General features: G+C 37.3%; 1 protein-coding gene across 2 annotated transcripts in view; it reads left to right on the top strand.

Moving 5' to 3' along the window:
• Window positions 1–25813, top strand: part of SREK1IP1 (SREK1 interacting protein 1) — a 471033-nt gene that overhangs the window by 15039 nt on the left and 430181 nt on the right. Inside the window, exons 3-5 of one of the 2 annotated variants that reach the window (XR_010750232.1) lie at window positions 4953–5096; window positions 18324–18396; window positions 20955–23574. Coding sequence is in view for 1 of the 2 variants with exons in the window: in XM_066375910.1 (XP_066232007.1) it covers window positions 4953–5096; window positions 18324–18396; window positions 20955–21144 (407 nt within the window). In the remaining variant the exon portion in view is untranslated. Of the gene's footprint in view, window positions 1–4952; window positions 5097–18323; window positions 18397–20954; window positions 23763–25813 lie in introns of those variants that run through there. The other variant, XM_066375910.1, reaches the window with a different exon arrangement.

Here is a 25813-nt window from a genome sequence, read left to right as displayed (position 1 = left end):
AATGCCCTTACCATTTTCTTTAATTTAAAATGCTAATCTACTGATACATCATCATGATCTTTATTTTGCCTATGGCTTTGGTAATTAGTCTTTTAAGTGCAAATTATCTCTGAAATGCATTTTCCACTTTTATAGCTTGTTTCTTTAAAGATGGAGAAACAGTTAAGGTACTTGTAAAGAAATCTGATACAAAATTATTCCATCATTAGTTCTCAATTAGGGGTGATAGTGCCTTCCAGAAATCTCTGGAGGGTTTTCTTTTTTAAGCTGTCTATAGGGGTGAGGAGCAGTATTACATTTAGTGAGTAGTCCAGGGGTTATAAACAATCTGCAGTGTTAGGACCTTCCTGGGCAGTAAAGAATTGTGTACATCCCCTTTGAGAAACAGGAACATTTCTCGTTGCTTTAGATTCCCTCCCACCCTTGCCCCGTCTTTTACAGTCTTCTTGCCAATACCTACTTTGAAAACTGCTTTTTAAAAGCAATTCACCTAAATCAAATCTTTCCAAAAGTACAGTTTTGTTTCATAGAAATAACCACTCATTTTTTCCCCACATTGAAAATTTTTTTTGGCCTACATGGTATTGTATAAGCAAATTTTGGAACAATCAATAACCAACTCTTGGTGGAGTATAATATTAGCATAGGGAGTAAAGTATATATAGAGGCATGAGCTGAACAAAAAGTGACCAAGAAAGTACAATGCCAGGAGAAATAGGAGTGGGCAGCATCACATAAGCCAATGGAGTCAAGATTTTTTTGAAATAGAGTAGCATTGTTAGGTGTGACAGATAAGATTTTTAAGAAACAGACTGAGAAATGTTCATTGGATTTTGGAGGTAGTGCCGCGGAGCAGCGCGGCTCCTAATAATGGTGCGGAATTAAGGAAACAGATTCGTTAAGAAAAAAGATGGGACCAGGAGGACTCTTCAAATGCTGATGACAATATCTGAGTGCCCTATAGTCCCAGTTTGCTTTATTATTTAGCCATATACAAATCAAGGAAGTCCTTGATACAAAGTTACACATCTGAGGCTAAAATAGGAACTCTCCCAAAGCATAAACAGAAATCCCCCTGCCATGGGTAAGCGAAATCAACCAACATCTGAACAAACAAAGAGTATGAGGAATAGCATGTAAATTGCTTCCAGCAATTTAAGCAAGCAAGTGAAGTGGGTGTAAATACTCAGCATCACAGCCAATATGGAGGTGGTGGGGGGAGAACTTAGCCTTTTGCTAAGCCCCGAATCTACAAAGGCTTTTTGCCATTTATGGTCCACAACAAGGTAGGATGCCTGCTGACCTTAGCACAACTAGTTTTAAGTAGAGCTGTAGGTCCTGAAACAAACTATGCAGATTCAGGCCAAATGGTGAGGAATAAAAAAAGTGGAGAAAGTCTATGATGTCTCTGTTTTTAAGAAATTTCCATGAGAAAAGTACAGAATTGCCTTAGTCCATTTGGGCTGCTAAAACAAAATACCACAGGCTGGGTGGCTTTTAAACAACAGAGACCTGTATTGCTCATAGATCCAGAGTTTGCAAATTCAAGATCAGGGTGCTAGCATGGTCTGGTGAGGGACTTCTTCCCCATGGGGGAAAGGAATATGTTTTATCCTTACATGGGGGAAAGGAATAGAGATCCCTTTGAAGCCTCTTGTATAAGGCATTTATCTTATTTTTATTTATGAGGGGATCACCCAATGAGGCAGAAACTATTTTTCCAAACTAAGAAATTAACATTAAAAATTGGTCTGGTATCACATTTGATTAAGAAACGTAAGTCCAGACCAGGCGGTGGCTCAGTGGATAGAGCATCAGACTGGGATGTGGAGGACCCAGGTTCGAGACCCCATGGTCGCCAGCTTGAGCGCAGGCTCATCTGGCTTGAGCAAAAAAAAAAAAAAAAAGCTCACCAGCTTGGACCCAAGGTCGTTGGCTCAAGCAAGGAGTTACTTGGTCTGCTGAAGGCCCGTGGCCAAGGCACATATGAGAAAGCAATCAATGAACAACTAAGGTGTTGCAACGAAAAACTGATGATTGATGCTTCTCATCTCTCTCTGTTCCTGTCTGTCCCTATCTATTCCTCTCTCTGATTCTCTCACTGTCCCTATAAAAAAAAGAAAAAAAAGTCTAGCTACATGTCATTATAAATAAAACGATATAGAAAACTAAAAACTACATAGAAAATTTTAAAATATAGGGGAAATAACAGGTAGATAAGATGTTGAACATTGTTATTATTCAGCTGTTTAACTCATAAAAATTCTAACTTCATATGATTCAACTAATAACCAAAAGCACTAGTAGAGCCATTTTAACAGACTTTTGAGGCCAGAGCAGTACCAGAAATAAAGAGTGATTCAAGAACATTAAGCCAAGAATAATGATATTAAATGTGCTGACTTATATAATCTCAAAATACCTGTAGCAAAAACTATCACAAGGAGAAATGGACAAATCTGTGATACAGGTACTTAAAATTTTCTTTGTTATTAAACAAAGAAAAATAAGATGAAGAAGATTTGAATAACAAAATTGACATAGACCCCCTATTCAACAAAGCGATATTTTTTTTTTTTTTTTTTACAGAGAGTCAGAGATGGGGACAGACAGACAGGAAGAGAGAGAGATGAAAAGCATCAATTCTTTGTTGCGGCACCTTAGTTGTTCATCAATTGCTTTCTCATATGTGCCTTGACCTGGGGGCTACAGCAGAGCGAGTGACCCCTTGCTCAAGCCAGTGACCTTGGGCTCAAGCCAGCGACCTTGGGTTTTAAGCCAGCAACCTTTGAACTCAAGCCAATGACCCTATAGGGTCATGTCTATGATCCCACACTCAAGATGGTGAGCCCGTGCACAAGCCAGATGAGCCTGCACTCAAGCTAGAGACCTTGGGGCTTTTATATCCCAGCCCAGCGCTCTATCCACTGCATCACCACCTTGTCAGGCAAAGCAATATATATTCTTTTAAAATATCTATCAACTCTCTTCCTAAATGTGGTACATGGTAGACCACAAAAGAAATGTCTGCAAATACCAAGGAACTGATATACAGATCCCGTTCTCTACTAACAGTGTAATAAATTTAAACAAAAGCATCGTCTGAAAATTCCCTGTTTAGAAACTAAAAACACTTCTGAATGATTTACTTGGAAATCACAACACAAGAAACTTGTTTCTAACAATAGATAGATTGGACCTCATGTAAACAATAAAGAAACATATAAAATATGTAGTACATATTTTAGATATATTAGTATGAATACTTAGAATATAAGAATATAAAGAATACTTAGAGGACAACAACCAAAGAAAAGCAGAAATTGTAAGAGTTAAGTGTGGAGGGTATTTGCTGAAGCCAACATTCTTGAACTTCTATTTTCATGAGCTGGCAGGTGCCAGGGGATCAAAAACAAGGCCCAGGGCCTGCCCAGTATTGGGACTCTAATAGGACACGTTCCTGTGTAATTCCAGAACTTTTCCAAAGGACTTTGCCCTCAAATTAAGAGAGAACTAGAAATAAACCCCAGCACATAGTTGTGGTGAATCATTCGTGGGTTGCGAAATCAGTTATGTGGTCACTGTCAGCATTAGTTTTTTTGTGGTTTTTTTTTAATATCAGGTACAGGATGGAGCAAAAGGATATTTACACTTGTTCTAATTGGAAGATATTCCAATAATTAATAAAAAATAATACAAGAATAAACTGTTTTGCATACTCACAGCGGTTACCTACTTTTGCCCCACCCTGTATAGTTGTGCTTCGTGCAACCTTCACTTTGACTTTTGTGTCTCTGTGTATTTATATATGAATGTGTATGCGAGTATACTTGGTTGCACTGTTGACTTTTACCATCATTCAGTTATAGTCAAAAAAACTCGAAAGCTGCTTCTTTAGAGAAATTGTGCTTTTTGTGCACAAGGAGACATGAACAGCTGCTCATTTCAGCATTATTAGAATCGGGAAAGACTGGAAGCAGCCTAACGTTCTATCAGGAGTAGAAAGGATAAATACATTTCCTCTCTATTCAATGGACAGTATTCATCAGGTGAAGTGAGATAATTACATCTACTTATGTTAACATCATTAAATCACAAAATGTAATATTAAGTGGCAGAAACAAGTTGCAGAATGATAGATAAGTATAATTGAGTTTATGTTTTAAAAAATAATAGTATAATATGCCATTTGGTAAAGACAAGATACTAACTTAAGTATCTCAACTACTGAGGACAGAAAGAGTGGCGTGGGCCTGAGTCAGGGTCCCAAGGCAGGGCAGGCTCTCCAGCGGTGTGTGCACGGGCATGCCGACATTTCCCGTAGAAAAATTGTAGGTGAATATGACAAAAGGCCAATGTGTGGGTGATTGGCACTTACCTACTGCTTTGTTATTTCTGGTGCTTTTCTGGTATTTGTAATATTTGATTTTTCAAAAAATTGTATCATGCTATAAGTAGACAACCTGTATATTTCTTATAGAAAAAAATCTTTAGGAGGTAAATGATGTCAGAATTAAAGGCTTAGGTGTTTTTAGAAGAGCACATTGTTTTATGTTTTAATGGTGCTTTAATTATATGAAAGCTATGTAATTACATGAGTATAGTAGTAAAGTTAAGAAGATAAAGGTATGGGAAAGGAATTAAATATAAAATACCAAGTACATATGAGAATATTTTCTTTAGTATACAGAAAGGGAAAATACATTACATAAAAGGGAAAACATAAGGATTCAAAAATTAGAAAAAAAATGTGCGTTGAATTAGAAGCCCTGACGAAAGGAAGACATTCCCTCTCTGAGGGTTGCATTCAGGGGAAGCAAACTACCCCATTGAATAAAAGTTAAAACTAAACATTATGTTATTTAAATTGTAACTTGTTGCTTACCATGAGGCAGCAAAACAAAAAAACATGTGCTATCATTTTGTCATTCACATTTTTTTGCTTTCCTTAGCTGGCCACTTGACTTTTGAATGCCGCAATTTTCTCCGAGTAGATCCCAAAAGGGACATTGTTTTAGATGTCAGCAGCACGAGCAGCGAGGAGAGTGATGAAGAGAATGAGGAACTGAATAAATTGCAGGCATTACAGGAAAAAAGTAAGCAATGCATTTTTCTCTGCATCCTTTAAAAATATTTCTAAATCTTCTGCTCTATTTTACCTATTGTTCTATTATAGTGATCATTAAGATATCTTTTCTGTTTTACATAAGAGATAGTGCATAGGAAATAGGCTTTCAGTGTTGTCATTTGCCCAGAATCAAACAGCTGATCAGTTACAGAACCAGGAGGCAATTCTGTTTTTGATTCCAGAATCTAGATTTTCTTGTTTTTCCATCATGTACGGTGTGTCGCAGGAGACTGTGATTTAAGACTTGGTTTCTACCCCTATTTGGCCATTTTTAGCGTGTGACTTTCAGCAAATACTTAATCACTATAAACCTCAATTTCCTTGTGGAATAACACAAAAGATTGGATTGTCAGATCACACTGATTCACTTCAGAGATCTTAACGAATATCAGGCTTTACTAGTAACATAAGTATGATATATAAATGATCGCGAGGCACAGGCAAAGCAAGTGCCCTGGGATGTTCAGTCTAGATCTGTACGTGTTTTCTTTCTACTTCAGAACCCACGCTAGGATTAATAGAAGTTTCTACAAGACTTACACAAGAAAGTCATTTCAGTCATGAAACATCTCAATGTTATGTCCAGATGGTTACATTTTCCAGGGTGCCATTCCCCATAAATCCAGAGATTCCTGGCTTATTAAACATAAGCAGTTTTAGACAAATTAGATGCATTCTGCAAGTAAGAATTGTCATGTTGACAGCTTGACCATGGACTTCTAGCTTTCAGAACTGTGAGAAAATAAATTCCTGCTATGGAATCACTCTGCTCCCTACCCCCAAAAAGGTTCTCTAGCTAGCAAATACCATACATTTGTTTTCAGGATGTCTGTAATTAGCATGTGTACAAAGAAATTTCTTCCTGGGAGCATCCTCCTGCCCCTCAAAAAGAAGAGAGGTTACAGGCCTACAGTTGAACCATTTCTTTCCCATTCTGTGTATAAAATAGCCTATTCTTGCAGTGTGGTTTTTAGGGGTAAAATGTTATGTTGTATGTGAAGATACTTTGTAAACTACAAAATGCTATTTGGTAGGTGTTACACAAAAATAAATTATATTTATTTGTACATTGGTTTAGGCATGGGATAAAGAGAAATACAAAAAGTTTAAACTCATTTTAGATCATCAGATACCAATAAACACTTTAAATTATTTTAAGCTTTCCATATTCTATCTAGTGAAAGTAAGGAAGAGGTCAGATGTCAAAGTACTGGGGTAAGTAGGAGGCAGAGCAGGGAGAGTGTCCCTAAGAGGGAGACAAGAGTTACACTCCCTGTGAGTATACACAGTTTCGGAGCACAGACAGCTACTTGAACACGCACTTCCTTTTTCATTCCCTGCTGAAACATCACTGAAAGGATAGCAGAAGAATTTTTTTTAAGACATAAACCAACAAGGGCAAAGAATATGTGACAGGAAGTAATAGTAACAAAATTTGCTGAAAAGCAGGTGTGTTAGTGATAACGGACTGCATACCTGAGAAAGTTACATCCTTTAACAGTGTGGGGAGCTGAGAAGTAACCTGACACACACTGTAGATCCTCAAAGACTTGATAGTGATAAAGGGAGATAATGAGTGTGACATTTGTAATTGAGGAATTATATAAGGCTAAAAACAGTGATTGATTAAAAATCTGAAGTAGACAAATGCTCAACTCCCATCTCCTATTACATGAAGCCAAGATGGCTTCTCTCCATCACCTCAGCAGACTATTATGGGTCAGTTTTCTAGACAGGGTGAGACAAAGGATCCTGAAACGGACAGAACAAGCACAGATGAAAATAGTAAGGTAAGAGTTAGATACATGACCAGGCAGTGGCACAGTGGATAAAGTGTCGGACTGGGATGCGGAAGACCCTGGTTCAAGACCCCGAGGTTGCCAGCTTGAGCGCGGGCTCATCTGGTTTGAACAAAGCTCACCAGCATGGACCCAAGGTCGCTGGCTCGGGCAAAGGGTTACTCGATCTGCTGAAATCTCATGGTCAAGGCACATATGAGAAAGCAATCAGTGAACAACTAAGGTGTCGCAACGAAAAACTGATGATTGATGCTTCTCATCTCTCTCCCTTCCTGTTTGTCCCTATCTATCCTTCTCTGTGTCTCTTTAAAAAAAAAAAAAAAAAGAGAGAGAGATACAGAATGGTGAGAACTTTTCAGCCACCTTCCCCTGTTTGGCTCCCAGACATATATCGCCTAGGCATAAGATTTGAAGAGTCACCCCTGGGAATTCTAACTATTCTTGGCAGAAAGTAATAAGAGCGACATCAGTGATTCCTCAAGGAAGTGGCCTAGTCAAATTGCCAGTGAAGTCCAGATTTCTGAGCTTTGCCAGCTGACAGCTTCCAGTCATCTTTTTAGACAAACAAGGAGCACTAAATTTCTGAGGAAAGACTCTAGCATGAAATATAAATAACAAAATATAAATAAAAATATAAACCCAACAAACAAAGATATCAAAGGATACAAAGTCTCTGTAGGGAGAAGAAAACCTAAGAGAAATAATTAATATCCAGTTTCATGGAAAAGTAAGCTACAGCATCCATGAAACATGAATAAGATAGTACAAAAAGAAAAAAATCAAAAGAACTTTTATAAATTAAAGAAGAAGCAGACATAAAAACATGATAAAGATAGAATGTTAAGATTGAGAAATCTTAGCAGAACAAAATGAGAGAAAAGAAGGTGTAAGACACTTGAAGGATCAGTCTAGGACAGCGGTTCTCAACCTGTGGGTCGCGACCCCGGCAGGGGTCGAATGACCAAAACACAGGGATCACCTAAAGCCATTGGAAAATACATATATCCGATGGCTTTAGCCGCTGAGAAGCCGCACTACTGCCTGCAGCAGCGCTATTCAGCTTGAACGCACGCCGTTATGGAAGTGCGTTCCAAACTGAATGCCTGCGGTCATGCGCAGATGTGATTGCATCATCCGTCCAGGGCCTAAGGGGCGGGGGAAGCGGGGGGAATGCTCCACAGTCCATAGCAGCACATTACGTGTGTCCGGCGCTTGCTGATGTCATCAGTGGGGCCGGAGGACAAGCCTAGGAGGCAGAGAGGCAAGAGGCGGAGAGCCAAGAGAGCCTGCAAGACAGCCTGCTGATGTAAAAAAGGTTAATATGTAAAAACAGTACACACACCATACACACAATACTGTGTAAGTGTAAGGTGCTTTGTGTATAATCATTACACAGTACACAAAGCAGCTTACACTTACACAAAGCACCATACATTTACACAGTGTGAACTACATTGGTCTTATACTATAAGAGACCACTATAAGATGTAGTTCACACTGTTCCCCAATGTATAATTATCTCCCATATCTCCCACTATTTTCCATATTCTGAATGAGGAAACTGCTGAAATCAGCGGTTTCCGGCATTGAATCCGCCTCCTATTGATTTCATTGGGAGTGCTGCGGATTTTGTGGAAGAGAGCTCCCAAGAATCTCGGGTTACCACACAATCCGCTGCAGCCTCCTTTTGATTTCAATAAGAGGCGGAGAAATGACAGTTTCCGACACATTTCTTCCTCTCCTATTCAAGTCAATGGGAGGCCGCAGCAGATTCCGCTCAAATATAGAGCATGTTGCTTAATTTTTTCCACGCTAGAACTTTTCCTAGAGCAGAAAAATTCCAAAGGTGGAATCCGCCACCCCCAATAGACTGAAAGAGGCCTCACACTGAGGAATCTGCTGTGCGGATTCTGCAGTGTAAAAGATCTGCCTCCTATAGAAGTCTATTGCTCAGACCTCTAACGGGGTGAGGGTAAAACACTGACTTGTCAAGTGTCAGTTCTCATCCCTCATTCTTTAGGTAGTCTTGGGGGTTCCCTGAACCCTGTCTTTGGTCATTGGAGGTAGAGAACTCTTGTACCAACTATCTTGAATATAGCAAGGTTTTAGTAGTGGTGATGGTGGTGATTGGTTGTTTTTTGTCTTTTATTTTTTTTTAATTATTTTATTTTAAAATTTTATTATTTTTCATTTATTTTTTATTTATTTTTTTTATTTTTTTTATTTAAAAAAAAATTTTTTAGGTGGTGGTTTGTTTTAATGATGAACAGTGAGCCAGGAGAAAGCAAAAAAAAAATTTAGTGCACTTATATAAATAGTTGTTATGCTGTTTATGAAAACATTCATCAAAGGGAAGAGAGAGAAATGTCACCAAAAAAAAACAAGACTTCAAACTTATTTTTGTATAAGTTCTGTTTTCTATCTTGCCCCTGTATCTATATTAGCTTTTATATGTTTTATATATTCCAGTACATTTAATATCTTAATATCTTTCATTTAAATATTTACCAGTAATATCTTTCATTTAAAACAAACAAAAATCTAAACAATAAATGTCAACTTTTCATGCTAATTAGAAAATGTGAGAGCCAGACTTGACATGGATGGGGACAAGCATTTTGCCTTATTATACTCCTGACAACCTGGAACCTGTGCCTCCTTGGAAAATTACATCACTGGTGCTACGAACAGGTGAAGAGCAGTCAGTCGTTGTACAGCAAGGATCACAAGTTCTCACTGACTCAGTCTGTGTGTACGAACATGCTTGCTGTCTAGTGGCACTGCAGTTCTTTAGGAAGCTTGTCAAGGTTTTATACTGTGTTTTGGACTTCCTGAAGAAACTTGGGAATTGTACAGGGTAGTAGCAAATATCTAAAGACATATGCATAGTCTAAATATCTAAAGACAGTATGCATAGCAAATATCTAAAGACAGTATGCATAGTCAAGGTAAAAGAATTTTGGCATTTACCAAGGACCCAAGAAATAACCTAGTGTTATTTAATATTAATCAGCAGTGTGCCTGGTATTAGGAGATAGTCCTCTCCTCATATGTATATATTTCATCCAATATATTTTTTTGTTTTGTTCAGAAACAAAATGTATTTTGACAGATTTTGGGGGGGGTTTTGTCCTAGTTTGGTTTTTTTGTTTTGTGTAAGAGAGTTTTATTTTAAATTTATGCTTGACTTCTTTTTTTTATTTAGCAAGAGAGACAAAGACAGAGAGAGAGTGAGGGACAGACAGGAAGGAAGAGAGATGAGAAGCTTCAACTGGTAGTTATGGCACTTCAGTTTTTCATACACACATACATGCCTTGACCAGGGGCTCCAGCTGAGCCAGTGACTTTTGGGCTCAAGCCAGCAACTATCATATAGACATATCCCCACACTCAAACCAATGACCCCGTGCTCAAGCCAGGGACCTCGGGTTTTCAACCTGGAATGCCAGCATCCCAGGCTGACGCTCTATCCACTGCACCACCGCCTGGTCAGGCTATGCTTGGTTTCATTTGAAAGTGGTTGACATTGAAAACTGTGAAGGAAAAAATACCAAAGTCAGGTATTTGCATATTGCCATAAAACTCTTTCTTCTTCCCTTTAGTAACTGCTGGAATCACATTCAAATGAATGACTTACAATAGTGAGTTCAGGCATTTTAAAGGTAGGGCTTAAATGAATTCACATAATAATTGAAATAAAGCCTATATTTGGCTCAAAATGTACCTTTTATAAGACAGCTATAAAAGATAGTTTCTGAGTAGTTGGAAGATAGAAGAGGGAATGAGAAATTTAGATTAATGGGTCTGTGTTTAGAACTGCCTACACAGGTATTTAAAAGTAGCTGGAGTAGCCAAACCTGGTGATAGATATGCAAACGAAGATCTAGTAGCTGAGCTTGCTTGTGCTGCTAGAATGACCTTCCATTCTATCCCAAGTCCATGTGTAAGCACTGGAGCCTAAGCTCTGACTCCTGGATGTTACATAAGAGACCACCACTCTTGTTAATCACTACAAAATTTAAGTGCTAAAGTACTCAGGACCTTTAGGCCTTCTATTTTGTACTCCAAAGGTTGGTTGTATGATTTTCCAAGAAATTACAGTTGGTAATGAAACAACGGAGTCAAAAACTGGTGGGCCATCATCTTTAATCCTAGCTTGCGCCCGGCGGGCAAGTAAAAACACACACGGGGCTCCAAAACCCACTCACATTCAGTGCTCACAAAGCTACTGACTTATCCGAGTTTCCTAGAATCAAAGGTTTCTAGCTCACCAGACTTATTCACCTCTGTTCCCCATCTCCTTCCCTCTCCCTGCACAAACTCTGCACAAACTGGCTTCTCACTCAGCAATCCTCCATCTTGGCTGCTTCTTCTGGCCTCCTCCACATGGCCTTTCTCTGCTCTCCTCTCTGTTCTCTGTTCTAATGTTAATCTCAGGAACTAAGAGCGCAAGCTCCTGTTCTGCCCCCACTTTATAGTGTAGATTCATAAACTTTAATCCAATATACAAAATAGGGGAAATCTCTAATACAAAGTCACTTCTCTGAGGCATGATGGGATTGCACCACCCCACATCAAAAAGGGTGGGAAAGGCTTAATCCTAAAACCAAGCCCCAGGCTACAAGGATCCTGCCTGCCCACAGCCCACCCCCAACACACATTAATATCACCTGGGTGATGGCTTCCACGTGGGCAGCGCCGTCTTTAACAAAGTGAGCATAATATATTTTATCTGCCCAACAGGAACACTCAAATTCTTTTCCCTGATATGCTTGTGTACATGTCAACATCCTATCTTAGAAAGAACCTTGTTTTATTCCTGATATTGGTAATTTGTGTCTTCTCTTTTTTTCTTGTTTTCAATTTCATTAATTCCTATTCTTTATGATTTTCTTCTACTGGCTTTGGGTTTATTTAGCTTTTTTCCCCTATGTTCTTGAGATGGAAACATAGAATATTAATTTGAGACTTTTCTCCTTTTCTTTTGTAAGCATTTAGTGGTATAAATTTCCCTCTCAGCACTGCTGTGTTACACAAATTTTGATGTTAAATTTCGATTTAATTCAGTTCAATGTGTTTTCTTGAGATTTTTTCTGTACCCAGTATATTATTTTTGTTTTTTCTTTCCAAATATTTGGATATTTTCTTGTTATACTTCTGTTACTGATTTCTCATTTGAATCTACCATGGACAGACATACTCTGTGTGATTTAAGTTCTTTTACATTTGTTGAGATTTGCATTATGGCCCAGGATATGTATATTCTGTCTTGGTCTCTGACCTGTAGTCACTTTAAAAAAATCTGTATTTAAGTCTTGTTAGGTGGAGTGTTTTTTAAAGATTGTTTAGATTCTGTTGATTGATGTTGCTACTGAGGTCCTCTAGGTCCTTGACTTTATGTATAGTCTCTTTCAATTGTTGAGAGATGAGTGTTGGAAGTCTGCAACTACCATTATGAATTTGTATGTTTCTCCTTGCAAGGCTATGAGTATTGTCTTATGTGTTTTTCAACTTTGTTGTTTGGTACTTGCACAGTTAGGATTGCTTGTAGATGGATTGAAACTTTTTTCATAAATGTTTCTTTTTCTCACTGGTAATTTTCTTTGTTCTGAAATCTGTTTTATCTGATATTAATATAACTATTTTAGCTGTCTTTTGACAATGTTTGTCTGAGACATTCATTTCTATTCTTTGACTTTCAATGTGCCTATATTATTATATTTTAGATGAAAGTCTTATAGACATTATACAGATGGGTCATATTTTTTAGTCCACTCTGCCAATTTCTTTTCATTGGTATCCTTTTTAAAATTTAATGTAATTTGCCTGACCTGTGGTGGTGCAGTGGGTAAAGCATTAACCTAGGATGCTGAGGTTGCCAGTTTGAAACCCTGGGCTTGCCTGGTCAAGGCACATATGGGAGTTGATACTTCCTGCTCCTCCCCCTACCCCTTCTCTCTCTTTTTTATCTCTTCTCTCTCTTGTCTCTTTCTTCTCTCTCTGAAATCAATAAATAAAATCTTTAAAAAAATAAACAGTAATTTAATGTAATTATTTTATTTATTTATTTTTGTATTTTTTTAAAGTGCGAAGCAGGGAGGCAGACAGACAGACCCCCCTGCATGTGCCTGGCTGGGATCCATCCGGCATGCCCACCAGCAGTTGATGCTCAGCCCATCTGGGCCGTTACTCCATTGCAACTGGAGCCATTCTAGCACCTGAGGCAGAGGCCATGGAACCATCCTCAGTGCCCAGGCCAACTGTGCTCCAATGGAGCCTTGGCTGCGGGAGGGGAAGAGAGAGATAGAGGGAAAGGAGAGGGGGAAGAGTGGAGAAGCAGATAGGTCTTCTCCTGTGTGCCCTGGCTGGGAATTGAACCCTGGATTTCCAAATGCTGGGCAGATGCTCTACCGCTGAGCCAACCATCCAGGGATAATGTAACTTTTTTATATGTTAAGGGGAATTGTCATTTCATTATTTGTTTTCTGCTTGTTCTCTCAGTTTTTCATTTTTGTTTTATTTTTCCTGCCTTCCTTGGGAGTTACTTGAACATTTTTTAGAATTACCTATAATGCTTTGATTTATTACCTATAGTTCACTTGAACAGTTATAGTATCCCATTTTAATTTTATCTACAGTGTCTTCCAGTATATCTATAGTGTTTTAAAATTTTTCTGTGATGTTTTGTATAGCACGTTTAGTGGTTACTCTAGGCATTATATATATATATATAATTTATCACAGTCTACTGCAATTGTCACTTTACCAGTTCAAGAAAAATATAGAAACCTTACCTCTCTTCTGTCCTTGTGCCCTCTCCCATTTACAATTTAGTTCTAAATATGTCCTTTTATGTGCATTTAGAACCAAAATCAGACTGTTAAGTTTTAGCTTCCACCATCAAACATAATTTAGAAATTCAGGAGGAGGGAAGCCTATTTTTGCTTACCCTAAAGTATTTTGCTCCCTGTGTTCTCTCTTCTTGATGCTCCAGGGTTCCTTCTTATGTCATTTCTTTTACATTTAGAGAACTTTCTTTAGCCATTTTTAGGGTATATCTGCTAGTGACAAATTCTTTCCTTATCTGAGAATGTCTTATTTCACCTTTATTCCTAAAGAATATTTTTACTGGGCAGAAGATTCTATGTTGACAGTTCTTTTTTCAGCATTTAAAACTGTTGTCTGACTTCGTTTGGGCTTCCATGCTTTCTGATAAGAAATTTGCTTTTATTCTAAGTGTTTTATAAGTAATGATAATTTTTATCTGGCAACTTTCAAGATTTTCCCTTTGTCATTAGTTTTAAAAAGTTTGGTTATCACCTGACCTGTGGTGGCACAGTGGATAAACTGTCAACCTGGAATGCTGAGGTTGTGGGTTTAAAACATCGGGCTTGCCTGGGCGGGGCACATACAAGAAGTAACTATGAATTGATGCTTCCCGCTCCTCTCCCCTGCCTCTCTCTGTCTCCCTCTCTCTCCTTTCTCTAGATCAATAGATCTTTTTAAAAAAAAAGTTGGTTATAATGTATCTTGCTATGAATTTCTTTGGGTTTGCCCTATATGGGATTTACTCACCTTCTTGAAGTTGATGTCTCCACAAATGTAGGAAGTGCTCAGCTGTTACTTCTTCAAGTACTTTTTAAGAACCACCTTCTTTACCCTCCCATTCCAGGACTCCAGGGGCCCGAATTTACTAAATCTATGCTGCTCTCTTGTTTTGTTCCACAGGTCCCTGTGGCTGTGTTCTTTTTTTTAAAAAAAAGTCTGTTCTCTCTTAGTTGTTTAGATTGGCTGATGACTATTGTTCTATCTAACAGTTAAGTGATTATATCTTCAGTGCCTTCCACTCTTCCATGAGCCCATCCACTGAGCTTTTTAAATGTTTTCAGTTTATTGTATATTTAGTCCTAACATTTCTATTTGGTTCTTTTTTGGATTTTCTCTTCCTTTTGAGCGTTCTGTTTTCTCATTTGCATCAAGCATATTCAGAAGAAGCCTGTTTAAGTTATGGCTGCTCTAAAATCTTTTCTAGATAATTCTCATATCTCTCATTATAGCAGTAGTTCTCAAAGTGTGCACCAGGGCACACTGGTGCGCCCTAGCGATTTTCAGGTGTGCCTTATGGTATTCCAGAGAAATATGTGCCTGTTGGGGGCCAAAAAACCAACAGTGTTTTTGGAGTTTAGATTTTTGGGGGACAAAGGTGTGGGGAATTGGCTGTAAGCTGACAGTCTGCCCAACACCCCACCTCACTTGCCTGATTAGGTTGCAAAAGGCTGTTAAGCTGTGGTGCTGGATTTTTTACGTTACCCCCATATTCCCCGGAAAGACTGGAGGCAAGTTTCTTCTATCCTTTGGTGTAAAGTTAAGATGATATGTATGGTGGGGGTTTATTGCACTCAACATAATTAAGGGTAAAAAGAGAGAAATTTTTCAATGTATTGACAAGGAAATGAGAGTTTGCCTTTCAAATATATGCCCAAACATTGAGGAAATCGCTAGGACACATCAGGCTCATGTTTCACATAAACATAAGAATGAAAAAACTTAACACATTCGTTCTAGGACCTGCCAAATTTACTAAATCTTACTAAGCGTATCTATATATATATATATAAAGATAACTTTTTTGTTGTTTTTTTAACCCCTCTTTTTTACAAATTCTAAAAAGCATAACTCAAAAAGTGTAACATAAAAATGTTTTTTAATGTCAGAATAAATTTAATTTTGTCATATTTATTTTCTTTAATTACCATAAAAGCGCGCTTGGACTTTATATTTTTTCCTTTATTATTTGACTTAATTATTATAATGTATTTCTCAGAAATTTGTATATAGTGCGCCTACAATTATTTGTAGAAATTTAAATGTGCCCCAACTTCAAAAAGTTTGAGAACCACTGCATTATGGTGTTGTCATCTACTGATTGTTTTAGTTTTCACTTAATTCAAAATCAGTTTTTTCAGTTGAAACTTGGACATGTTTACATTATATTATGAAATTCTGGTATTTAAACCTTCTGATTTTCTTAGTACCACTTTAGAAGGGAAAGTGGAGAGGCTACCTTGTTATAGCCAGGTGGAGAAAAAAGGCCTGTTTTCCTACTTACCCTCCACCAACACCCAAGGTGGGCATGGCTCCTTGTTACTGCTGGGTGAGGTAGGAGTTCCAGTTTCCCACATGGAATCGCATGTGAGGGTGGTCTTGTTACTGCTGGGTGAGGTAGGAGTTCCAGTTTCCCACATGGAATCGCATGTGAGGGTGGTCTTGTTACTGCTGGGTGAGGTAGGAGTTCCAGTTTCCCACATGGAATTGCATGTGAGGGTGGTCTTGTTACTGCTGGGTGAGGTAGGAGTTCCAGTTTCCCACATGGAATCACATGTGGGGGGGTCTTGTTACTGCTGGGTGAGGTAGGAGTTCCAGTTTCCCACATGGAATCACATGTGGGGGTGGTCTTGTTACTGCTGGGTGATGGTGGATGCCCTGGCTTTCTTTAGATCTCCTCCAGAAACACTTCAGTGTAGATGAGAGGGGTGCCTCATTACTTCTGTGTGAGGGTAGACATCCAGCGCCCCATGTAGTCTGTATTGACTCTGTTAGTGGGGGTCTCGTACAGGCCAGTGGAGGTAAGAGTCCTGGCTCCCTACTTAGGTTTCTTACATGGGGGTATTGAGGTACCTTATCACAGCTTCACAAGTCACTAGCTTGTTCCTTTCATGGTCCTTTGCCCAGAAAAAAACATTTTTTTAGGGTGTTTTTGTCTGCACCTGTAGATACTGCCAGTTTGCCAGCCTCTTCAGCTCTGAATCTGAGCTATATGAAGTAAAAAATTCCAAGGGACTCAACTGTGTGCATCCTATGGAAATTGAAATTCCTGGCTGGTCTGCCTTCTTCCCGATAGCATAAATATTAAATCTGTTGTTATTGCCCCATGATCCTAGGATCCTGGTCTTAGGATTTTATGACCCCAATTTTGATTGAAAAAAAAAGTTAAAAAACTGTACTTTGGGGGTGAGTGAGGTGGGGGGGGGAGTAGAGAGGGACAAAATACAGTGACAGAAAATGATTTGACTAGGTGATGGGCACACGACACAATCTGGAGTTCAAATGATGTAGAGATGTTCACCTGAAACCTATGTACTCTTATTGATCAATGTCATCCTATTAAATTTAGTTTCATAAACAAAAGTTTTTTTAAAACTGTACTTGATTATATTGTTTCGCTTTTTCAGTCCTGGAACAGTACCCACCAAAAATTGATTTGCTATAGGAATTAACATTAAAGTACTAGAATATTTTACTAAATATACTTAGTAGTGTTTAAAATTTTTATAGAAAGCATATAATAAAAGTAATCAGTGGACCTTAAAAGCATTTTGCTAAGTGAAATAAGTCAGAGAGAGCAATACAAATACCATATGGTCTTACTTCTTTGTGTGATCTAAAGAAAAAAGCAATGGGCAAAACTCATAGATACAGAAAACAGGTTGAGGGTTGCCAGAGGCAGGGTTGGGAGTGGGACAAAACGGGCGAAGGTGGGCAAAGTGCACAAGCTTCCAGTTATAAAATAAATAAGTTATGGGGATGTAATGTACAGCATGGCAACCATAATTAATATTTTATATATTTGAAAGCTGATAAAGGAGTAGATCTTAGGTGTTTTCTTTTTTTTTTTCTTTTTTCTTTTTTTTTTCATTTTTCTGAAGCTGGAAACAGGGAGAGACAGTCAGACAGACTCCCGCATGCGCCCGACCGGGATCCACCGGGCACGCCCACCAGGGGCGATGCTCTGCCCACCAGGGGGCGATGCTCTGCCCATCCTGGGCATCGCCATGTTGCGACCACAGCCACTCTAGCGCCTGAGGCAGAGGCCACAGAGCCATCCCCAGCGCCCGGGCCAACTTTGCTCCAATGGAGCCTTGGCTGCGGGAGGGGAAGAGAGAGACAGAGAGGAAAGCTCGGCGGAGGGGTGGAGAAGCAAATGGGCGCTTCTCCTGTGTGCCCTGGCCGGGAATCGAACCCGGGTCCTCCGCACGCTAGGCCAACGCTCTACCGCTGAGCCAACCGGCCAGGGCAGGTGTTTTCATTTAAAAAAAATTTTTATAACTATATATGGTACCAGATGTGAACTAGATTTATTGTGGTGATCATTTTGCAGTATATTCAAATATTGTATCAGTATGTTGAACACCTGAAACTAATATAATGTTACATGTTAATTACATTATACTTTGTTTTTTTAAAACTCAAGAAAGGGGAAATTGTTACAAGAAAAGTATAATTTCCTAACCAGTGAAAATCATCAACCAACAACCAAAGTAAAAAGCTGTACTATATACTGTATTAATATATAGAGAGACCCATGGTGACCTGAATCTTTCCTCCTCAACACACAGGAATAAATGAAGAAGAGGAAAAGAAAAAAGCGAAAAGCACAGAGAAAGTCAAGCTGAAAAAGAAAAGGAAAAGGTATCATTTGAACATCTTTTTTTAAAGCAGGACTGTGAATCCAGGATGGACTATAAATTTTTTTCTTGTGTAGTCCCATTTATTTAACTTTTTTTTTCTTAATAGGCATTAGATGCTAAATTATTTCAGTAAAATAACAAAAGTCCTTCATTTCAGGAATCAAAAATAAAGTCAACACTGAGCCACCTTAAATTCTCTTTTAGGAGCAAATCAAGATATAAATAAATACTACCCCTCCCCTCCTTTTAAAAATTCCAAAATTTTACATTTTAGAACATTACTTAATCATTTAGTGAAATGTATGTCACTATTCTTTACGTATATATTTTGTCCTCATGTGTATGAAGCTGGGGCTTAAATGTTTGTATTTTCAAAATATCATTGCCATGTATAAAAAATTAAGTTATTAATACAATTTATGTACTCATCATGCTAAAAATTCCTTCAAAACCACCAACCACCTATGAATTTTTGTATCAACTCTTTTAACAATTAACTGGTTAAAGAAATAGATTAAAGGAGTTAAGTGGCAACTTTCTCATGGTTAATGAGTGCAATTTCATTTATACTAGAACAAACATATACATATAGACATTTTCTAAGGCACATGTCAATTATAATTTGGCTTTGACAGTAGATTCTGCAAATTGGGTATTTTATACAGCATTTAGTATATACATTTTTAACACTTCAGCTATTTTATAAATTGGAATTGTTAGCTTATTTTCAAGTGCTAGGAGTTAAATAATAATGTTTAATATAAAAACTAATAGGGAGATAGAATTCAATGTATTGTGTATTCCTGACTAGTATATGTTTGAATTATTGATATTACCATAGCAAAGTGGATTGCTTATAAGAAAAGTTAGATTATTTTTTTAAATATAATATACTTGTTTTATATTAACAGATTATTTGTTCAAGCCTTTTTGCCTTAGATCTCACAAACCTCAGACAGCCTGAAATTATATGAATTATATTTCTAGACACACTTAGCAGAAATAATGCACCTAATAGAGTTGCTATACCAAAATCTAACGTTTTGCCATAAAAATGAAAATTCAGAACCAAAAAGCCAAAGGAAAAATGTACAGGCAGAGAAGTTCTAGTCAGAATCCAAAGGTCAAGCAGGGTCTTTAAAATAAGAAAACAACCGAGTTGAGAATAACAGAGTTGAAGAGAGGGAGCAAGAGAAAATAAGCTGAGGGAAGCCAGACATCTTCAACAAGCAGACAAGAAGAAGAAAGGAATAATACAGCCTCCTAGGAACAGGTAACTCGGGTCCCTAAACGCCAGAGGCAGTCAAGGAGTCCACTCAAGTCACTCTACAGGCACAGCCTTGTAGTCTCATGAGTTTACTTTTCTCCTCTTTAAGTTCTTGTCAGGATTTTTTAGTTTGGGTTTTACCTTCTAATGTCTAGATCACTGAACTGTCTCTTGAGATGTCTATTTGATTTTAAATTAACTTAATGTCTGTCTTTTCATATATATTTGGGTTTAGGTCGGTTGTTGCACACTTCATATAAAGTCTTAAGAGATAGCTTTTCTGTTTTTTCTTTTTCTTTTGTTTTACCTCCTTTAATTTTAGAGAAAGGACTTCTACGGGGTTTTTTTCCCCAATATAATAATATTAGAAAAATAAAGTATAGTGATAAATCATTGTCATTCATTTATAGAGGATTCATTTAAAAGCATCTTTTCTGCAACTAGTGAAAATTACTTTAAAATGAAAGTGTTCATCTGATGCGCCTAGAGGAATCAAGTACTTTAACTTGAAAAACCAAAGAATTAACAAAGGTGCTTTTGTTTTGCTAATCTTCAGCTTTCATCCATTTATACTGAGGTACATAATTATGACCCTTTTTATATAATTGTATCCCTTTATGGCTCATTTAAGAGGATGTGCCAGTGATTTTCAACTGGTGTGCTGCAAGAATTTTTAAAACATGCAATACCTGACTATTTTAGTCAGGGGCACTGACTTCCTTTCTCTTAGATTGTCAGGTAAAAAAAATGACAACAGCCAACACAACAATAGCTGTGCAGGATGAATGAATCAAAATCATACCTATTTTTTTGTCATATTGCCAAAACGTATATTTCTTGTTTTGCTGCAGAATTATAGTAGTTAGTTTGTGTGCCATGAGATGAAAGGGTTAAAAATCTCTAGAATATGCTAACAAGTCATTGCATACATGTTATGAGGTTTGATTTGCCTTGTAAGATTTTGAAGGGTATGATAGGATGAAAAACTGAAAATTAGAAAAATAATTATTATCTTACCAAACTTATAACTTATATAACTATATATAACTATATGAAGCTTATGTATCCAAGGTTGGGCAGAATAGAGATTTGTTTTGTCAGTTTCTGTGACCAAGTAGCAAAAATTTCACATTCAACATCTTAAGAGAATTCAAATGTATAAAGCACATTTTGAGTTTCTTTGTTTATACCCCGACCTTGCTTTAAGAAGAATTTAAGGTCGATCAATCCCATTTAAATTTAGCTATCAGCTATAAATGCAGTTATCAGTCAGTATATATTATTGCCCATAGGTCTTATTCATCCAATTCCGCTGAAGAGGACACTTCAAAACAAAAGAAACAAAAATATCAGAAGAAAGAAAAGAAAAAAGAAAAAAAGAATAAGTCCAAAAAGGGAAAACATCACAAAAAGGAAAAAAAGAAGAGAAAAAAGGAAAAGCATTCTTCTACCCCTACTATATCTGAAATCACCAAAAAGTAACAGACTGTGGCTTAAGCCATTAAATTTACAATTTTGGTTTTGAAAATCATTTCACCTTCCTTGGAATTTGCTATAGAATTATGCTTTGCAATAAATCGCAGGCTTGTCCACATAGACATTTTTTATATATAATACCATTATCCTCTGGCAGTATATTTTTGATGTAGTATGATTATGAAGTATTCAATCAGTCTTATTACTTGGTAGCCATGCCCCAAGGATGAATATCTGTACATACAAAACATATCAGTTTTGGTATTCATGTCTCTGTATGTTTGACTAGTGCTTTTACTTCATAAATTGATTGTAAATGGCTTTATTACAGTCAACACAGGTACTCTACCTGGCAGTTAATAAGTGTGCTGAATCAAATGTCTACCCTCCAGGGATAACAGGGAGGTAAGGGGTAATGCTTTGCTCTTGACGCCGATGAATTGAATCGCTTTTAATATCCTATGATAATGTATGAAGATAGTAATATTCTTCACTGTTGTTTTTTAATCTCTGGCTTTTGTTTGGATGTCAGAGAAAATGAAACTGACTTACTGGTCTTGACTAGGACTTTTTAAATGAATGGTATTAGCAGGAAGAGGATAATGAAAATATAACAAAGTTTCATTGTTTTATGACATGCAAGTACCTGCCTCTTGTGTTTTTGAAACTATTAAAATATTTCCTCCTGTTTAAAAACACAAGTCTAAATCAGCCTATTAGTAAGTCTTACAGGAATAATGTTGTGTCCGGCAGGATTTTTAGAATAGACTCCCGGGTTGTTTTACAAATATGCCATATTGGCATGTCTCAAAGTGATACCTCAAACAGAACTTTTTATTTAGGAGGATGACAGCTAAATCTTCATTAAAACTGATTTTTATTTTATTCAGTGTATAAATTTTATGACATTTGTTTTCATGAGTAACATGGAAAGTTTTTATAAATGTGGATGTATGTATTTATTTGTCGGAAATAATTTGTCGTTGTGCAGCAGGTTTCACACTGAATTTATGGTGTCATAAATGACCCGTTTGGGGTGATTCTCTCTTTTACTTCAGTCAGAAAACTCAGGAGCAGTGACAACAACTTAGGATTAAGAATTTTATTCAGTACTTTTTAAATTTAAAAGCCAGGGAGTTGCATCATGAAAGTCTTTATATAACAATGGAAGTTTTATATGAGTAAGCGTTTTCAAACACAAATTAGTAAATATAAATGTTTCTTACATTTTAAATTTCAGAAGGATCAGTGTTAATTACTTTCCTTAACAGTTGGGTATTCCTTATGCCCAATAACTTAACTTCTTTTTATTGTAGCATCATGAGAAGTCAATCCATGATCAATGCATAGCACCAAAGAATGCAAGTACCTCACTGTGGTGCAGTTGTACATTTTCAAATTGGTAACCTACAGACATGGCTATAGGTGAACTCATTATGGTGAAATCTGGTAAGTGCACATAAACTCACAGGCTGGAAAGGTGTACTGATCCTTTCTTCCTCCAACACCCTACCTGGCATGACCTCATTAAGCCTGAGGGAGCCTCATAACTCCTCTTAATGTATCCTTAACATGCTCACACTCTAGGGATGCTCCAGCATCCCTGTCCTATAGCATCATAGCCATGGGGGCGCTCACAGTTACAGCTTTTCCATAACCTCATTTAGTCATATGGCCTCAAAAAGAAATTTTGTTTAAATTCAGTTGTCAATTCTTTGCAGATAAACAGAGCTATTAGGTATTGAAAGGCTTGTTTTGCCTTTGCTGTATTTTATGTATTTTTATACCTATATTTTCTGAAAATACAGTTCTTCAGCTATCAAGTGAAAAAAATAAGTAAGCTTTTAAAAATGATTGGAAAGTGTGCAAAAAGATGGCCTCATCCCACTGTTAAATATAATTTTAGTGGACAAAGTGAAGTTAGTTATTTGTAAGTTTTATTTCTGTTAATTGTAGAGATTTTAATTTGGCTCATTAAATTTGTTTCTGCATGGTGACATGATTAATAATGGTTCAGAAAAGTTACATAAAATTCAGCCCTCATTAACTACATAGTATGCAATTAAAAGGTTTTGATGTTCAGTAATTATTTTCCCCCAGAAACAATCTTGGAATTATTCTAGCATATGAGAATACTTCATGAAATACCTCATCTGAATAAAATAAATTTATTTTTATTAAAGTAATTTTCTTCTAACATTATATTATTTTTATTATTATTAGGCTTGGATGCAAATACCACTAATATATATTAGGAAAAAATTAGTGAAATTTCCTCTCAGGCAGTATGTGGCAGAGGAAAAGTCAATTTAATAGTAAAAGTCCTGGCCTTTCTAGCTACCTGTGTGATCTTCAGCAAAGTTATGTGGCTTCTCTGGGCCTTGGTGGTTTTCATCTATAAAATATTGTACCAAAGTATCTCCAAGATTCGTTCAAGTGGTATTATTTATTTTAGAAATTATTATGGATGAGCAGTTATCGATCTCTAATGGTAAAGGTTGAATTTATTAATACTATTGTTAAACACATTCAACTTTTATAAGCAGAGAATTGATATATGGTTCACATCTTTACCATCCAATGTATGTCATTTTTGCTAGATGCAGACAGAATTTTTGTTTATGTCTATATCTATAATCACACTATCTGAATACTTTGAGGCTATTCATAGTTTTTAGGGTGGTGGACCTAGTCCCCACACAGTTTCGTTTTTTTCCTCCATATCCATTGGCTAAATCTCTCAGAGGGCTCTCCAGGGCTCAACATGCCATACATACCTGTATTTGGTTGTCTGAGGCCAAAACAGCAATAAATAAGGAGTAAAACAACTGCGTGCATCCAGATTGTAGAACCCTATGTCGCCTATTAAACTAGGTTGAAAAGTTATTAATAGTGTTCATAAAAACACCATCTTTGACAAACATTTGTCTAGTGCCTAGCATGCCAAACAGTCTGCTACGTAATAGGGGTACAGAGATTAAAAAGACTCGTTTGCTTCCCTAAAGATGTTCATTGTTTAGTTGGTAGGAGAAACTACAGAGCACAGCATATAAGTGGTATAATTTACCCGAACGTGGGTTTATAGAAATACATGGGATACGTTACCTAGTCTGAGAAGTTAGAAGAGGCTGCCTAGAGGAAGCATTTGGGTTGAGGATGAGGGCGGCTGTTACCACAGTTCCTGACAGGGTGGGTCCTGTGGACAAAGACCACAGTAGAAGCTGGGGTTATGTGTGGAAGAATTAATAAGCAATAAGATTTGGTACTCCCATTCTGGGTTCTCAGGAACAAAAGGAAGAGGTCTCAGGTTTCATGTGAGGAAGCTTGGACTTCACTGTGTAAGCAGCAAGACACCATGCAGAGTTTTAAGGAAAGAAATGACTCTTTAGGATTTAGTTTCATTCATTTCATAATCCCACAAGTTTTAAAAGATGAAATTGCTCTCATTAGAAGGCCACATAGAAAATAATTTGCATCTTTGTGTCCTATTATTTGTATTCTTCTAGTCCTACTTTTCTAAGATCTGATTATTAACAAAAATCATACAGTGACTTGTCTGCTAAAGACATAACCCTACTGCATTCCTTTCAGACCTATCTCCAGAATTAAATGCGTATGTACCTACTTTGAAATGTGCTTTGTTTTTTATTTTATTTTAGATTAATTTTGACTGACAAATTCTATTACTATGTCAGTAACTGTTATGTCCAAATAAATCATTTAAAATATATCTTTCAATGTACAAACTGTGCTGTAATTTGATAAGGCTTCTTGATTTTAAGATCTTGTCGCATTCTATGAAGCAGAACTTCTTCAAACTGACAGAGGCACATACCTGTTGGTCCACAGGATGAGCCCCGTGGCTCTCCCTCAGGAAAGCTGGCTCGACAGGGAATGCTTCACGAACTCCACCTGATACTAGTGCTGGGATTCAATCTTCTTGAGCCGCTGACATTCAAGAACAGTAGGTTTTTATGCCTGCATGACACTAATACCACTTGCAAAGCCCAGGGTCTTCTGACCTCACTTATCTTCTCCCAACTCCTCTGAAAATATGCAGTGCCAGAGAATTGGGATGCGTCTCCCAGAACACACCCGCGATGCTGCCAGCCATGCCCAGACCCATGTCTGCCCACCGGATAGGAGTCTGGGGACTATGAGCGATTAGTTGGCCCTGTGTCTAAGGTTCCTACTTTTGTGTCATTGATGGCATGTGTCCTTCCCCTTGAGCAGCTAAGTAGAACTGTAGCAGTGCCTTAACTAATGTTAACCTAGATTTTCACCTGAGGCAGCATCTAATTAGTAATATAATTATTAATGTCTATATATTAAGAGCGCTGACTTTCTGGGATATTTTTTAACCAAGCTGAATAAAAGATCAAGAAGTGCCACAGATGCTTATGTGCTTTCACATACAGAAATGAGAATTCTTTGCTTTTGTGACCGCATAAAAAATAATGGTAATGTTTTAACTTCCAAACTTTCCATACACTCAAGCAATTGTAATATTTAAACATTGACAAAATTGTGCTCTCTTTGCATGTAAAATGTAGCAGTCAATAGGGTGTTACAACAATGATAATGATCTAGAATTGTGATGTCAATATAGCCACCTGTGGCTATTCACATTTAAATTAACTGAAAAAATCAATTAAGAATGTATTCAGCCTGACCA

The sequence above is a fragment of the Saccopteryx leptura genome, chromosome 1 (genome assembly GCF_036850995.1).
Source record: "Saccopteryx leptura isolate mSacLep1 chromosome 1, mSacLep1_pri_phased_curated, whole genome shotgun sequence".
NCBI classification, from domain to species: Eukaryota; Metazoa; Chordata; class Mammalia; order Chiroptera; family Emballonuridae; genus Saccopteryx; species Saccopteryx leptura.
Note: the sequence above shows the minus strand (reverse complement) of the source record. Positions and strands in the feature narration are given on the sequence as shown.